An 18,037-nucleotide genomic window follows, 5' to 3' on the forward strand; every position below is an offset into this window, starting at 1 on the left:
GTGCCAGCTAAGCTTTGACATGCTAAACATACTTACCACGCATCCATCTTGGTAAACTGGCAACTTATTTACTTTTCTTTGGAGAATAAGCTTATAGGTGGCGCTATACAGTTTCGCATTTTGCATAGGGTTAGGATTTTAAAGAAAAAGAATGTCCCCGGCTTTCCTCACTGGTTATACTGGCTATTTAAAACAGACCTTGTATATCTTAGGTCTAATGCAAAGAACCTTTAATTCCCTTTATTTTGGTGTATGATTGATGGGTGTACTATGGGTTATAGAGTATACAGCTTGGCCTTACTTCAAATGTGCACCTTTCAAAAGAGTGCTAGCTCTACTTGGTCATTTTCACTTCCTGAACTTCAGAGGTAAATTGTATAAAAAAGAGCCGATAACTTTTTTTACATTTTACATATTTGGTATTTCATTCAGTGCACTTTCAGAAGCTGGTATTGTCTAGTCTGGCAAAATTCATTTTCCCTATTTTAATAGCTGCTATGTATAGTGTACTTTAGACTAATTCAGACTGATTTTTTAACACAAGGGAGCAGTCATTTTAGTTAGCAGTGTGCTTAAATCATGTAAAATTTCCAAAAGTGCAATATCCAAAAGAAATATCATCCACATTACATTAATGTAGCATAGAGGTATGCAAACATTCTCTCCACTGTGCATGTTTTAAATGCGAACTACTTCACCTTACATACGTCACCCTCCCAAAAGTACATATTATCTGGTGAGCGCCACCATATCTTTGATACAATAAAGTGAGCAATATTTTATTGACACATGGACATGGAGATACATTGTAGAGATGTCAACAAGGTGAATCATAAAATGGCAACTTCAAGGGCCATCCATAACATCACTGTTTTCATTCACTATCTTAAATGGCCCACTGTTGTTATCTGAGACTTTAAAAACAGAACAAAATTAAGATTTTGATACGTATCATATCATATGCATGTTGAAAACAGAACAAAATTAGGATTTTGATATGTATCATATCACATGCACATTGAAAACAGAACAAAATTAAGATTTTGATATGTATCATATCACATGCATGTTATATGGCAACATTATGTTATTTCTGCTCATTTGGAGGAAAAACTCAGAATGTGCATTATACACTGAGGAAAAACTCAGAATGTGCATTATACACTGAGGAAAAACTCAGAATGTGCATTAATAACTGAGGAAAAACTCAGAATGTGCATTATACACTGGTGCATGTTGGCATTTGAGCAAATAGGGAGAAGATAGATATTCCAGTAAACCTCCAGACCAAGTTTAATATGGCATGGAGTTCAATTTCTTCCATATTCTGAGGAAAAGCATAATTTCTACTATCAGTATGTATCCATGGCATATAACTGTAATCAGGGAAAGAAAGAGAAAAAGAGACAGCCCATAAATTACAAATTGAAAATGTTTTAGTCTAGCATAATGTAAATTACATACAAGTTATATAAATTATCTAGTTTCTCTTTTATCAATTTGGAACTTAGATAAAACTGTACAATACATATTTACCATCAAATAATCAGATATGGATTTGAAATTAGATTAGAATAATATTAAAAAAGCACATTTATAATTAAAAAGTTAAATGGCTGTGCATTATTCTGAAATAAATGAAGTTCACAAAATATGTATGGATACATATAAAATAAAACATTGCAATTTTCTGCTGGTGGAACGTAGTAGCTAAGAAATCTTTGGAAATAATCAGGCCTTTAATTATAAAAGCAGTGGCTTTTATAAGGGACATAACTCACTCACTCCAAGTGCTTATTGTGCATAAGTACAAAATTATGAGCAACCCATGCATATGGTCCCTCTGGTGAATTACCTTATGTATCCAAAGAGTCAAACCATACATATGGTCCCTTTCTAAATTACCTTATTTATCCAAAAATAGTCAAACCATGCATACAGTCCCTTAATAAATTACCTTATGTATCCAAAGAGTCAAACCATGCATATGGTCCCCTACTAAATTACCTTATGTATCCAAAGAGTCAAACCATGCATATGGTCCCCTGCTAAATTACCTTATGTATCCAAAGAGTCAAACCATGCATATGGTCCCTACTAAAGTACCTTATGTATCCAAAGAGTCAAACCATGCATATGGTCCCCTACTAAAGTACCTTATGTATTAAAAGAGTCAAACCATGCATATGGTCCCCTACTAAAGTACCTTATGTATCAAAAGAGTCAAACCATGCATATGGTCCCTCTACTAAATTACCTTATGTATCCAAAGAGTTAAACCATGCATATGGTCCCTTACTAAAGTACCTTACGTATCCAAAGAGTCAAACCATGCATATGGTCCCCTACTAAATTACCTTATGTATACAAAGAGTCAAACCATGCATATGGTCCTTCTACTAAAGTACCTTATGTATCCAAAGAGTCAGACCATGCATATGGTCCTCTACTAAATTACCTTATGTATCCAAAGAGTCAAACCATGCATATGGTCCCCCCTACTAAAGTACCTTATGTATCCAAAGAGTCAAACCATGCATATGGTCCCTTTCTAAATTACCTTATTTATCCAAAAAGAATCAAACCAAGCATATAGTCCCCTAGTAAATTACCTTATGTATCCATAAAGAGTCAAACCATACATCTTTCAGTTGAGGACACTAAGACACTTGTGTGTTCATTAGTAGTTTCAAGACTGGACTATTGTAACTCAATTCTATCTAGTTCATCTCAATATCTACTCCAGAGACTTCAAAAAATTAAAAACACAGCTGCTTGGATCACACTTAGAGTACCACATTCAGAGCACACCTACCCGCTGCTCTGTACTCTACACTGGCTATCCATTTGATCCAGAATCAAACACAAAATTTGTTCTCTGTGCTACATTTCACTGAAGGACTCCAGTCCAACATACCTATCCGACCTCACCCATGTGTACACACCAGCAAGATACTTATGCTCCTCTTCTGACAATCGTATACTCATTATTCTCACTATGAAAATAAAGTCATATGGACAGCGTTCTTTTGCATACCAGGGCCCAGCAACGTGGAATGAATTGCCCACTGAACTTAGACACAAAGACACAGTGATCCCATTCAAGAGTGCTCTTAAAACTCACTTATTTCGACTGCAAGAACAAACTTAAAGACCTAATAATGTTTCCTACCTTAAATATTTTCAGCATGTTTTTCATGTTTTCTAATTTCATGGTGTTTGGTTTTGTAATCATATCATTATATATATTTTATGTTATAGGTGTTGTCTAATGTTGTCAAGAGCTTAGAGCTTCTAAAGATTAGGCGTTATACAAAGTCCTCGTTATTATTATTATTATTATTATTATGTTATCATCCCCTACTAAATTACCTTATGTATCCAAAAAGAATCAAACCATGCATATGGTCCCCTACTAAATAACCTTATGTATGCAAAAAGAATCAAACCATACATATGGTCCCCCTACTGAATTACCTTATGTATGCAAAAAGAGTCAAACCACAATTCGCTATACAGTGTGCGGTATACATACCCAAATGAGAAACAGTGAAAATTATTCTTATTTTGAAATATTAATATCTATGACAAATAGATCACTGAGCCATGACTGTTCACAGTTGCAAGAAGCAATCAGAAAAAGAGGGTGCTCCAATTCCCATGCAATTTAGCAAGACTTGGTAATCATAGGGGATGGCACTCCAATTCCCATGCAATTTAGTAAGAATTGGTAATCATAGGGGATGGCACTCCAATTCCCATGCAATTTTGCAAGACTTGGTAATCATAGGGGATGGCATTCCAATTCCCATGCAATTAAGCAAGACTTGGTAATCATAGGGGATGGCACTCTGATTCCCATGCAATTTTGCAAGACTTGATAATCATAGGGGATGGCACTCCAATTCCCATGCAATTTAGCAAGACTTGGTAATCATAGGGGATGGCACTCCAATTCCCATGCAATTTAGCAAGACTTGGTAATCATAGGGATGGCACTCCAATTTCCATGCAATTTAGCAAGACTTGGTAATCATAGGGGATGGCACTCCAATTCACCTGCAATTTAGCAAGACTTGGTAATCATAGGGGATGGCACTCCAATTCCCATGCAATTAAGCAAGACTTGCTAATCATAGGGGATGGCACTCCAATTCACATGCAATTAAGCAAGACATGGTAATCATAGGGATGGCACTCCAATTTCCATGCAATTTAGCAAGACTTGGTAATCATAGGGGATGGCACTCCAATTCACCTGCAATTTAGTAAGACTTGGTAATCGTAGGGGATGGCACTCCAATTCCCATGCAATTAAACAAGACTTGGTAATCATAGGGGATGGCACTCCAATTCCCATGCAATTTAGCAAGACTTGGTAATCATAGGGATGGCACTCCAATTTCCATGCAATTTAGCAAGACTTGGTAATCATAGGGGATGGCACTCCAATTCACCTGCAATTTAGCAAGACTTGGTAATCATAGGGGATGGCACTCCAATTCCCATGCAATTAAGCAAGACTTGGTAATCATAGGGGATGGCACTCCAATTCACATGCAATTAAGCAAGACTTGGTAATCATAGGGGATGGCACTCCAATTTCCATGCAATTTAGCAAGACATGGTAATCATAGGGGATGGCACTCTAATTTCCATGCAATTTGACAAGACTTGGTAATCATAGGGGATGGTACTCCAATTCCCATGCAATTTTGCAAGACTTGGTAATCATAGGGTATGGCACTCCAATTACTATGCAATTTAGCAAGACTTGGTAATCATAGGGGATGGCACTCCAATTCCCATGCAATAAGGCAAGACTTGGTAATCATAGGGGATGGCACTCCAATTCCCATGCAATGTAGCAAGACTTGGTAATCATAGGGATGGCACTCCAATTTCCATGCAATTTAGCAAGACTTGGTAATCATAGGGGATGGCACTCCAATTCCCATGCAATAAGGCAAGACTTGGTAATCATAGGGGATGGCACTCCAATTCCCATGCAATTTAGCAAGACTTGGTAATCATAGGGGATGGCACTCCAATTCACCTGCAATTAAGCAAGACTTGGTAATCATAGGGGATGGCACTCCAATTTCCATGCAATTTAGCAAGACATGGTAATCATAGGGGATGGCACTCTAATTTCCATGCAATTTGACAAGACTTGGTAATCATAGGGGATGGTACTCCAATTCCCATGCAATAAGGCAAGACTTGGTAATCATAGGGGATGGCACTCCAATTACCATGCAATTTAGCAAGACTTGGTAATCATAGGGGATGGCACTCCAATTCCCATGCAATAAGGCAAGACTTGGTAATCATAGGGGATGGCACTCCAATTCCCATGCAATTTAGCAAGACTTGGTAATCATAGGGATGGCACTCCAATTTCCATGCAATTTAGCAAGACTTGGTAATCATAGGGGATGGCACTCCAATTCACCTGCAATTTAGCAAGACTTGGTAATCATAGGGGATGGCACTCCAATTCCCATGCAATTAAGCAAGACTTGGTAATCATAGGGGATGGCACTCCAATTCACATGCAATTAAGCAAGACTTGGTAATCATAGGGGATGGCACTCCAATTTCCATGCAATTTAGCAAGACATGGTAATCATAGGGGATGGCACTCTAATTTCCATGCAATTTGACAAGACTTGGTAATCATAGGGGATGGTACTCCAATTCCCATGCAATAAGGCAAGACTTGGTAATCATAGGGGATGGCACTCCAATTCCCATGCAATAAGGCAAGACTTGGTAATCATAGGGGATGGCACTCCAATTCCCATGCAATTTAGCAAGACTTGGTAATCATAGGGAATGGGACTTCAATTCCATTTATTTTCGCAAGACTTGGTTATCATAGGGGATGGCACTCCAATTCCCATGCAATTTAGCAAGACTTGGTAATCATAGTGGATGGCACTCCAATCCCATGCAATTTAGCAAGTCTTGGTAATCATAGGGGATGGCACTCCAATTCCCAAGCATTTTAGCAAGACTTGGTAATCATAGGGGATGGATGAAACGTGTAAGATCCTTCCAGCTGAGAGAAAGGTCATTTAGTGCCCAGGATTTTGGATCTTGGACCGGAAAGACAAAAGGTTGGAAGCATTACCCTCCACTTTTTCTCAACAAAGTTTATGAGAGGTCAACCCCAAAACAGTTGACTGAAGCCAGAGGGAACGGAGAACCATTTGGTATGAATCAGTTAAATCCAATGGGACAGAATTAGGTCAGCTTGGACATTCAGCCTGCCTGCGATGCAGAGGAATTGGATGAGGACTTGTTGGCTATGAAAACCACTGAGAAAAACCAAAAAACCAGAGGCAGAGGTCTTGCCTTCTGATATAATTGAAGACAGTTAGTTTGCAAAAAAGAATGAGTATGCTCTTTCCAGACAGTATCATGGCCTTCATGTATAGAATAATAATGTGTAATGAGCACTCCTGAAGTGGGCCAAGACACACTCACATCTATGAAGGAGAGTAAGAGGTGGGCATACCACGTAACCTGAAACTTTATCAGTTGGTCTAAAGGGCAAAGATCAGCCACTGTTGGGATAAAAAGATCATATGCAAGGGTCTCATGACCAAGTTGCACAAACTAAGATATCATGATCAAGTGGCCCAAACTAAGATATCATGACCAAGTGGCCCAAACTGAGTGGACCACTTGTAATATTGAGACCAAAGAGGTCATGAAAACCCCAGCCTGAAATTCAGTTCCCTGAGCAAATGGTAGAAACTACTGAGATATTCCCATGAGAGGAAGACATATTTCTAATATGTTTTGAAAACCATGCCCAGATGAATAAAATACTGAAATGGGATGAGGTTGAATCTGTCCTTGTTGACAACGAATCCAATGCAAAGCAGCAGTAGAATGAGCAATATGATGTCTTGGTACAAAATGACTGATATTGTACATTTGCAGAATGTCAACCTGGTCGTTTAATATGATGGAGTTAAAAGTGCTTAAGAAGTGCAACACAACTCTCTAGGTGATTCTCTTGATACCCAAGGGCCTTGCATTCTGGTTAAATGGAATGCCCTGAACATGTAGATGGCATCAGTGAATGCAAACTCTATGAATTCTTGGGAAGGTCAAAGCTGACTGAGAAAAAGCCTGACTTAACAGTATTGAAAACCAATCTCAATGTCTCCATTTTAAATGTGGTGCCCACACTAAGTTGGTGGCAGAGGGCAGATCTATGATTTGACTCAGCTTGCTGTTGGAATAAGATAATGGTGAGTATGCATCGTGAACATGGAATCTGGACCACCCTTTTCATAAGCAGAGTTGATTCTTGCTGCACAATGCACACATTGTATGGGTCTGTAGATAAGGGAAAAATTGTTATTGGTGGAGTGGCACTGAACATGGTCTGAAGATCATCTGAGGAAACTTTGACACCGATGGGTCAGTGTGTCAGTGTCTTTCCCATTCCATGGCAAAGTTTGAATTCTTCCTCCAAATGTGATGTCAGGTAAAGGATGCATCATAAATTATTGCTATTAAGAGTTGATGTGAGTGGTAAACTAACATGAGATTGGAATTTGAGATTAGATTATTTTCCCCATACTTAGTTGAGGTGGCTCATAGAAACTGGATCCTCACTGACAGGGAATGCAAGGAATGTTCCCCATTTGACATTCTTTTGGAGGTCCTTTCTATTTCTATGATCTCTTTTAGGAAATGGAGACAAGACCCTAGAAAGCTGACCTTTAAAGTTTGTCCCTTTAGTGGTATGTTACAAATTTTTGCAATGGATTAACATGGATTGCAGACCTGGATTAAAATGCATTTCTTTTTGTCAGGCGAAGACAAAGAGTTGCAGTCATGGCAATGGATTAGTGAGTCTTGAAGTGCTTTGTTAGCATATGATGTATAAGAGACTGACTCCAAATAGAAAGGGCAAAACACATGAGCCATACAAAAGACTAACTTGTAACAGACAGAGAATGTGCATAAGCCATGCAAAAGACTGATTCAAGACAGGCAGTGAAAGCACATGAGCCACACAAGAGACTGACTCCAAATAGATAGTGAAAGCACATGAGCCATACAAGAGATTGACTCCAAATAGACAGTGAAAGCACATGAACCATACAAGAGACTGACTCAAGACTGGCAGTGAAAGCACATGAGCCATACAAGAGACTGACTCCAAATAGACAGTGAAAGCACACGAGACATCAATTGACATGCAAGTGGTCAAGTCTTGAACATCACAGAGTATAAAAAGGAAGATGGTGCTTGTGAGCATGTGAGAATCTTTACAAAAAGAGGGGTGATAGAGAGCCCAGAGTGAGGAGTGCATTAACTTGGCTGGCAAAACAGACTGTGTAGGACATTGAACAAAGGGTGGGAGTCTGCCCATGTTGGGACACAGTTACCTCCAGGATTTCAATAGCTGGAATATACTTCCATAGTATAAGAAAACGCCACAGAAATTGCCCATTGAAATGACACAGGTGGATTAGGTGTTTGGGAACCCTCCAGAAAAAGCATTCTTCCTCACACTAGTGGAAGAATTGATGAACGGATGGGATTTGGCACCAGTTGCTCCATTTTCAGCAAGACAACTCTTAACCCTTTACCTCATAGAGCATAGTGACAAAGTGCAACTCGCTATACATAGAACACAGGTTACCTAGTCGACCGCATACGCATAGCTTGCCTGTGAACTATTAAGCAATGTAGTGTATGTTACGTTTAATAGCAATTTTAACCATTTTACATTTTTGGTATACATCTATTACATGTGGAACAATTTAAGAGTAAAGTCCGATTGTTATAGCTGTGTAATTATTTATCACGGAAGAATTTGTTATGTGCTTTAAAATCTGGAGAGAATTCGTTCACCGTCATGTCAGTGAGGCCGTGTGACCAACCGTAGAACTGCCATTTCTCATACTCGAAATTTACAAGTTTTTCATCTGTGTCTACATCACTAAGTCACCTAAATTTGATAATTTATAAAAACTAATTGCAGCCTATATCAATATCAGAGCCTTTACCTAGGTTATTGAATCTTTCATAGTTGTGATTCTAATCATGAAAACTTCGTAAGTACTGAATGAAATCCACGACCGCCATTTTGGAGAGTGGAGATTACGACCCAGTTACTTTAAATAGCAGATATCGACCAGTACATAAACAGTGACCACGTGATCTGACGTAATTGTCATTCACAGAAATGAATGTAGTATCTAATAAGGGGTTTTCCCCGAAGGTGGCGCTACGAAAACCAGCTTAAAATGGCCGTTGTTTACGGCAGACGTAAAAAGGCGCTTCTATGGGACTTTTGTAGAAGCGTCAAAAGTCGCTTCGATGCGACTTTTGTAGAGGCGTCCAAAGACGGTTGTATGAGGTAAAGGGTTAAATGACTTCCACCTTGGCAAGCAAGCAACATTTTAACACTATTATTATGAACTGAAGTCTATGCAGGGTATTCTAAATGAATTCTTAATAAATTATCATTAGGTACCATATCAAAGAGGAAAATAAGTCCCATGATATGATTGCTGATAAACGCATATGCTTTATGTACTAAAAGGTGCTATGTACATGTGGATAAAAAAGGAACTGAGAAAACTTTTAATGCACAAATGAATGCAACACAATGCAAGCTTGTACCTCATAGGTGTTCTCTCAGCTCAACAGATTATTTAAGACAGAATCAAATTGTTAACAAATTTGTCAAAAAGTCAGGTCTATGAAGTTTTCTGTGATTTAATTGTTTCTCCTTAATTTCACTTACCAGTCTCACAGTTCTTTCCTGTGCGTCCTTTGATGCAGTCACAGTGGTAACTACCATGTAGGTTCATACAAGTTCCACCGAAAAGACACGGAACTTGTAAACATTCATTGATATCTGCAAAGACAGTCCTAAGAATTATTCAGTAGTAGTGGTGATGCTTTACATTACGGCAGCACAAATGTCACTACATAGTGTCAATAAAAAGTTCTAAAAATGAAAACATGAATTGCTTTTTAAAAAATTGGGAAAATAAACCCCTCCAAATCAATGCAAATGTTAAGTACAACAAGATAAAATATAAAATGTAAAGATGCTAAAAAATTAAAATGTATTTTTATATAAAATAAGGCCACACATTTAACATCTTTAAAATGTGAATAACATGTTGTTGTGTAATAATAATAATAATAATAATAATAATAATAATGACCTTATTTAAAGAGGGTGGGTGGTATATCCTCATATAGTTTCTTCAAGCAGTTCAAGTCAAAATATTTCTGTCTCACAGGATGGACTTTTACACTCTCAAGAAGAATGTGTTCTACTGTCAGTGGACACTTGCATGGAATGAATGTAAGTCAATATTCACACTTTAGGATGTATGCATTAGTCAGATATAACAGTGTGATACATGACTGGCACAGTACCAACTTGTCTCTCTGATTTGTTTTATACAAGGTAAGCCACACTCCAATTATTGCTTTAATGTTCTATACAAGGTGTGTAACACTTGAATTATCACTTTAATGTTCTATACAAGGTATGACACATACTCCAATTATCACTTTAATGTTCTATACAAGGTATGACACACACTCCAATAATCACTGTAATGTTCTATACCAGGTATGACACACACTTCAATTATCAATTTAATGTTCTAAACAAGGTGTGCAACACTTCAATTCTCACTGTAATGTTCTATACAAGGTATGACACACACTCCAATTATCACTTTAATGTTTTATACAAGGTATGCCACACTCCAATTATCACTTTAATGCTCTATACAAGGTATGCCACACTCCAATTATCAATTTAATGTTCTATACAAGGTATGACACACACTCCAATTATCACTTTAATGTTTTATACAAGGTATGCCACACTCCAATTATCACTTTAATGCTCTATACAAGGTATGCCACACTCCAATTATCAATTTAATGTTCTATACAAGGTGTGACACACACTCCAATTATCACTTTAATGTTTTATACAAGCTATGCCACACTCCAATTATCACTTTAATGCTCTATACAAGGTATGCCACACTCCAATTATTGCTTTAATGTTCTATACAAGATATGACACACTCCAATTATTGCTTTAATGTTCCACACAAGGTATGCCACACTCCAATTATTGCTTTAATGTTCTATGCAAGGTATGCCACACTCCAATTATTGCTTTAATGTTCTATGCAAGGTATGCTACACTCCAATTATTGCTTTAATGTTCTATGCAAGGTATGCCACACTCCAGTTATTTCTTCAATGTTCTATACAAGGTTTGCCACACTCCAATTATTGCTAAAATGTTCTATACAAAGTATAGAACACTCCAATTATTGCTTTAATTTTCTTCAGTTCATTTCTCAAGGTTTCATTCTACATATTTTGCCAAGTATGATGAACATGCTGATGAAAACAAAATTTGCAGTCAGTATATGAAGTCTTCCATTCAAAGATGGGTGACTGGAGGGCAGTTTGTCTGCTGATTTATACAAAATTTGAAGTCCATATATGGAATCTTCCATTCAAAGCTGGATGACTGCAGGGCAGATTTTCTGTTGATTTATACAAAATTTGAAGTCAGTATATTGAATCTTACATTCAAAGAAGGGTGACTGCAGGGCAGATTTTCTGTTGATTTATACAAAATTTGAAGTCAGTATATGGAATCTTCCATTCAAAGATGGGTGACTGCAGGGCAGATTGTCTGCTGATTTATACAAAATCTGAAGTCACTATTTGGAATCTTCCATTCAATGAAGGGTGATTGCAGGACAGTTTGTCTGCTGATTTATACAAAATTTGAAGTCACTATATGGAATCTTCCATTCAATGAAGGGTGATTGCAGGGCAGTTTGTCTGCTGATTTATACAAAATTTGAAGTCACTATATGGAATCTTCCATTCAAAGATGGGTGACTGCAGGGCAGTTTTGTCTGCTGATTTATACAAAATTTGAAGTCAGTATATGGAAACTTACATTCAAAGATGGGTGGCTGAAGGGCAGTTTGTCTGCTGCTTCAGTACCATTCATATAAAGATGACTAGGCAGTCAACAGTACAGTAAACATTTCCCAGATTACATAAGAAAGTCTTATGATATCTGGGAAAATGAACGGGTTGTCAGATTGAAGATTATGTAAGGCTTTCAATGTGGAAACTGAAAAGACTGAAATTTGTTTTGAGAGCTTTCAACATAGTTCAAAGTATTGAGTATGGTTGTAATTTCCGCAGTATAAATTGAAGCTCAAGATAAATGTGATGCTGTAATTTGAGCTCCAATTTTGTCTCCATCTTTCGAACCACCTGAATACAGTGACACTGAATTTCCTCTGAAGAAAGAGATTACCAGCTGAAGACTTTCTGAATTAGCAAAGGTCAAATATTATTTTGGGATGTTTTTATAGCAATAATAATAATAATAATAATGACTTTATTTAAGGAGAGTAACACAATTAGCTAAGAACTAATTTACTTTGAGGCCCTCATACAAAGGAATTTATTTATTTTAGATGCATCTCTGAAGTCACTGGATGGTTTGGAAGAAGGAAATAAAGTAGGCATTTCTAATCTCAGCTGGAATACTATTCCAGAGCAAAGTTCCAGAGTATTGGAGACTTTTTTTAAAATAATTCCTTATCTGGTTTGGGAATTTTATACAGTTTGGTAGACATGGATCACAGATGGGGAGTACTGCCAGGTAACCACAATACTTATTTGGGAAGGCAGAGTTTTGAAATGTTTTAATAACCACAGGTGTTATTTGGGAATACAGAGTTTAGGGATGTTTTCATAACCACAGTGGTTATTTGGAAATGCAGAACATTACAATATTTCCTGCACTGATTTTCACTGTTTCTAAGTGAAGAAAAATTGGTGTGGTGAAAGCTGGGATGACATTTGATTTTTGAACGTACAAGGTTTGGTATTCGGGCCTAAACACTACACCATATGTGTGTTAAGATGGATTGGGTTTACATGGATTGGGATTACATGGATCTGAAGATAGTTCAAACTGAAGAGCCAATTATCTGAAATAAAGTGATGGTTCAGATTCCTCAACATTGAGGTTTTCTTATGGGAAAATTCTATATGAGACCAGAAAGTCTAAGACCCTAATTGCATATTAAATCAGGCATGAGAGAGTCAAAGTCCCTAATTGTAAATTAGAGTAAGCAGCTGCAGGTAAGATTTACAGTCTGATCCATACACAATCAAGCCATGGCTATTTTTCATTCTTACTAATGACCAGTATCACTAGAGCAAGACCTTTCGATCCAGGGTTGTGGAAGAAAAGTTAGCTTACAGCCAAAAATAAACCCCCAAAGTTTGGTGTCCTCCACAAAAGGAAAAAGATGACCATCAAAATAGAGCTTTGTGTCCTCATTAATACAATGTCATCAGCAAAAGTGCATATAGTTAGTTTTTTATTTTGAAAATTTTAAATCCATTTTACACTGCTCATTTCTGAACACTATTGATGTTCATCTGTGGTATTTATTCAATTTTTAAGCTGTTGGATTAAAATTAAATGTTGAAGGGCCTTTTTCCATTCCCTGGTGATGTCTTTGCATGCATTGTCTGTTATGTAAATCTATATTATGTGTATTATTTTAATAATAATAATTTTGGTAAGGGTCACTTTTGGTTAATGACATTTTTAGTACTAACAGTCTATGATCGTAGTTTGCACTGTAACATGAGTCATGTAATGTGTACAATGTTTCATTCATAAGTTTCAAGGTTGAATGGAAGGAACAGTTCAAGTAAACATCAAGGTCACACATTTCCTGGAAAAGTGCTAATGACCTATTTCCTGATTAGCCAATATGAATCAGCTGATTTGTTTACTGTTTGTTTATTTCAAAATTGAAGAATGATTCATCATGGTCTGGTATTGTATTCCTGGGTATTAACTTTATATGTAACTGAATTATTACATGGAATTATACATTTTTAATAGTATTATTGGTATTGTTTGAATTTTGGAGAGGATTGATTCATTTAAAATCATTGACTGAAATTTTATATATATATATATATATATATATATATATATATATATATATATATATATATATATATATATATATATATATATATATTATAATAAAAATAATGAGGATTTTGTATATTGTCTAATCTTTAGAAGCTCTAAGTGCTTTATAACATTAGACAACACCTGTAAGATAAAAAGACATATAATGATATGATTACAAAAACAAACACCATGAAATTAGAAAACATTAAAAAAACATGCTGAGAATATTTAAGGCAGGAAACATTATTAGGTCTTTAAGTTTGTTCTTGCAGTCGAAATAAGTGAGTTTGAGAGCCCTCTTGAATGTGATCACTGTGTCTTTGTGTCTAAATTCAGTGGGCAATTCATTCCACGTTGCTGGGCCCTGGTATGCAAAAGAACGCTGTCCATATGACTTTGTTTTCATAGTGGGAATAATGAGTATACAATTGTCAGAAGAGGAGCATAAGTATCTTGCTGGTGTGTACACATGGGTGAGGTTGGATAGGTATGTTGGACTAGAGTCTGACAGTGAAATGTAGCACAGAAAACAAATTTTGTGTTTGATTCTGGACCAAATGGATAGCCAGTGTAGGGTACAGAGCAGCGAGAGGTGTGCTCTGATTGTGGTACTCTAAGTATGATCCGAGCAGCTGTGTTTTGAACTTTTTTAAGTTTCTGGAGAAGATAATGAGATGAACCAGATAGAATTGAATTACAATAGTCCAGTCTTGAAAGTACTAATGAACACACAAGTGTTTTAGTGGCATCAACTGAAAAATATTTGTGAATGGAGCTGATGCGTCTCAGCTCAAGATATGCAGCCTTGCATATGTTCATGACATGTTGGTGCAATGTGAGAGTACTGTCCTGAGTAACACCTAGGTTTCATACTGATTGTGTGAATTTAATGTTGGTGTTGCTGATATTTATTGTTTGAGGTAAAGGATGTGAACGAGAAAGTCTTTGTGTTGTGATCAGAATGGCTTCAGTTTTATCATCATTTATCTGCAGATTGTTACATGTCATCCATGATTTCACATCAGAAATGCTCCTCTCTACACCTTGGATAGTAGCATCAACTCAGTTGGGTGGCTAGATTTGTATATTTGGGTGTCATCAGCGTACAGTTGGTGAGACACTGGATGATGATCTATGACACTTGAGAGCGACTGAGTGTACAGAATGAAGAGAACAGGTCCAAGAACAGACCCCTGTGGAACACCACAACATACATCAACTGGGCTGGAGTGTATTCCATTTGCAGATACAATTTGTGTCCTGTTGACCAAGTAGGACTTGAACCATTGTAAGTCTGTATCATGAATGCCAAATACATGCTGGAGACGGTGAAGTAATATATGGTCTATTGTGTCAAATGCTGCAGACAAATCAAGGAGAGTGAGGACTGTAATCTTTCTGCTATCCAACGCAGACAGAATGTTATTAACTACTTTTAGAAGAGTACTTTCAATACTGTGGCAAGGACAATATGCAGATTGTAAAAAGACTGTTTGAATTTAGATGAGATACAAGCTGGGATAGAACAACCTTTTCTAAGATTTTTTATATGAATGAGAGATATGAAACTGGGCAGTAGTTCTTTAAATCATTATGGTCTAGTGTTGGTTTCTTCAGCAGAGGCTTTACAATGGCAGTTTTGAAAAATGATGGGAATTCCCCGGATGAGAGAGAGGTATTAATAACATCAGTTAGTGAAGGCAATACTGGATCTAAGCACTCAAGCAGCAGTGATGTTGGAATTGGATCAAGTTCACATGACTTTGGTGCACTCTTCATCAGGATTGTACATACGAAATCCATAGAGACCAGTTCAAATGCTGCTAATGGTTGCCGCTCAAATTCTCTATCCCAACTGTATGGTGACAATGAGTCAAGTGAAATTGTGGTGTCAAGCTTATCTCTAATGGTTTGTACTTTGTCAAGGAAGAAATTTGCAAACATGTCCGGAAGGTCGACTGGAGAGAAGGTAGTTGGAAGTAGTGTAGATTTGTTCCTTGACATTAGCTTGTTAGTAATCTCGAAGAGCTCTATGCAGCTGGAACTTTCCATGATCTTAGTACATGTAGTGTAGTGGGCTGATTTCACTGCATGGACTATATTTGTGACATTCTTCTTAGAGGCTTCATAGATTTGCTTATGAATAGTGAGTCTAGTGGAAAGCCAGAGCCTCTCAGCTTTACGGCAGTCTCTTTTAGCAGTGCAAAGCTGGTCCCTAACACTGCTATACCATGGAGAACACTTTTGAATTGATACTCTGTACTTGGTAGCTGGGGCATGTTTGTCAAGCAATGAACGCAGGCAGCTATCGAGTTGTTCTGCGGTAGGAGGTAAGCAAGTTGTTAGGTTAGCTTGGATGTCTTGCATTAGTTTGGTTCTATTTATCATACAGAGTTTTCTCTTAGTAGCAGATAAAGGTGGAGGGTTAGGGACTGATACGTCAAGATGGCATATAATGCAGAGGTGATCTGATGCAAGGTCATGGGATACCAGGGAGGACCGTAGAATGTTATCATCAGGTCTATGAAGAATCCAGTCTAAGATGTGACCATGTTTATGTTTGGTTTGGTTAACTGAGTGTTTGAGGTTGAAAACATTAATGGAATCTATGAGTTTTAATGTATTTGAGTTTCCGGGACAGTCAAAGTGAAAGTTGAAATCTCCAAGAATAATCAGGTTGCCACCTATCAAATTTCCATACTCCAGGAGATTTGGAAACTGCTCCAAAAAGAGAGAGTCAGCCAGCTTGTTTTTTCTACTAGGAGGAGGATGGTATAGGCAGAAAAAATGGACTGACCTTTGCTCCGGTGTGTGTGTGGTTTGGACTAGTTCAAACGATGTGTGGTCGAAATTGAATGTTGTGGTCTGGTTAAGACGTTTTATCATGGAATTCTTTGTGATGACAGCAATTCCACCTCCGCGAGAATTACGGGGGAATGACTTGATGGAGTAACCAGTGGGTGTTAGATCTGCACACGTGAGCTCATTGACTGATGTTTTTAGCCATGTTTCTGTCAGGAAAAATATGTCAATATTCTGGTCATTGATTAAATTAACTATTTCTGTGCACTTTTCCGGTGGTCCTATTGACTGGGCATTGAATAATGCAATGCGCAGAGGTATTTCTTGGATAGTTTACACAAAGGTTGACAAATTAATAGGGATTTGAATATTTGAATTAGGTTATCTAAATTAAAGGTCAAATATTTTTTAAATTGTTGAGCCGAAATAAGGGAGATAACTGGAATTCTTCTTCCTGTTCTACGCTGGCCAGCTTTGAAACAAAACGTTTATACATACACACACACACACACACACACACACATATATATATATATATATATATATATATATATATATATATATATATATATATATATATATATATATATATATATATATATATATATATATATATATATATATATATATATTAGTTGTATGGAATTAACTGTGGATTCTTTCAAAGAATGTCTGAAGTATCTGGAATTACCATGAATTCATTTAAAGACATTTTGGGATTATATCTGTAATTTTTTCTGTACCATTGACACATCAGTACAGTAGTGACATCAACTGGAATGATAGAACTTTTAACATTTGTAGGAATTCATTCAACATACTGTAAATTATCTGTAATTCATTTACTTTGCATTTTAGGGAAATAAATTAATATTGTAAATTATACAAAACTTTGGATCATGTTCTTCATGTTTATGACTCATTTCATCAATATCTGCCTTCAATCCTAGCTAATTCCACTGTATCATTGACATCCGACATATTCATGAAATTGGGGGATGGATGCACAAGACTGCTGGGAACTTTCCCTGGTGCAGCATCAGGGTGCTCTCCCTTGACCATACAAAGAATTGACAGGTTCATCAGGTCCTTTGGGAATTCTATTATACTCTTTATTCCTCTCCCTGTTTGATTTTGGGCATGCATTACCATAGCTGTCAGTGGTGTGCTGCTCTT

At 37.0% G+C, this 18,037-nt stretch overlaps 1 protein-coding gene and 1 long non-coding RNA gene across 2 annotated transcripts in view; one reads left to right on the forward strand and one right to left on the reverse strand.

Annotated features, from left to right (window-relative positions):
* The window catches only part of LOC149798748 (uncharacterized), a 337,174-nt gene that overhangs the window by 223,312 nt on the left and 95,825 nt on the right, over window positions 1-18,037 (reverse strand). The window contains exon 25 of the mRNA XM_089957621.1: window positions 9,785-9,898. Within this exon, the coding sequence (XP_089813747.1) occupies window positions 9,785-9,898 (114 nt within the window). The remainder of the gene's footprint in view (window positions 1-9,784; window positions 9,899-18,037) is intronic.
* LOC149798749 (uncharacterized) overlaps window positions 8,855-18,037 on the forward strand; it is a 63,927-nt gene continuing 54,744 nt past the window's right edge. Inside the window, exons 1-2 of the long non-coding RNA XR_016421022.1 lie at window positions 8,855-9,394; window positions 10,293-10,357. This is a non-coding gene — a long non-coding RNA (uncharacterized LOC149798749). The remainder of the gene's footprint in view (window positions 9,395-10,292; window positions 10,358-18,037) is intronic.

Source organism: Sinohyriopsis cumingii, chromosome 5, assembly GCF_028554795.1.
Source record: "Sinohyriopsis cumingii isolate HCF-2022 chromosome 5, ASM2855479v2, whole genome shotgun sequence".
Lineage (NCBI taxonomy): Eukaryota > Metazoa > Mollusca > Bivalvia > Unionida > Unionidae > Sinohyriopsis > Sinohyriopsis cumingii.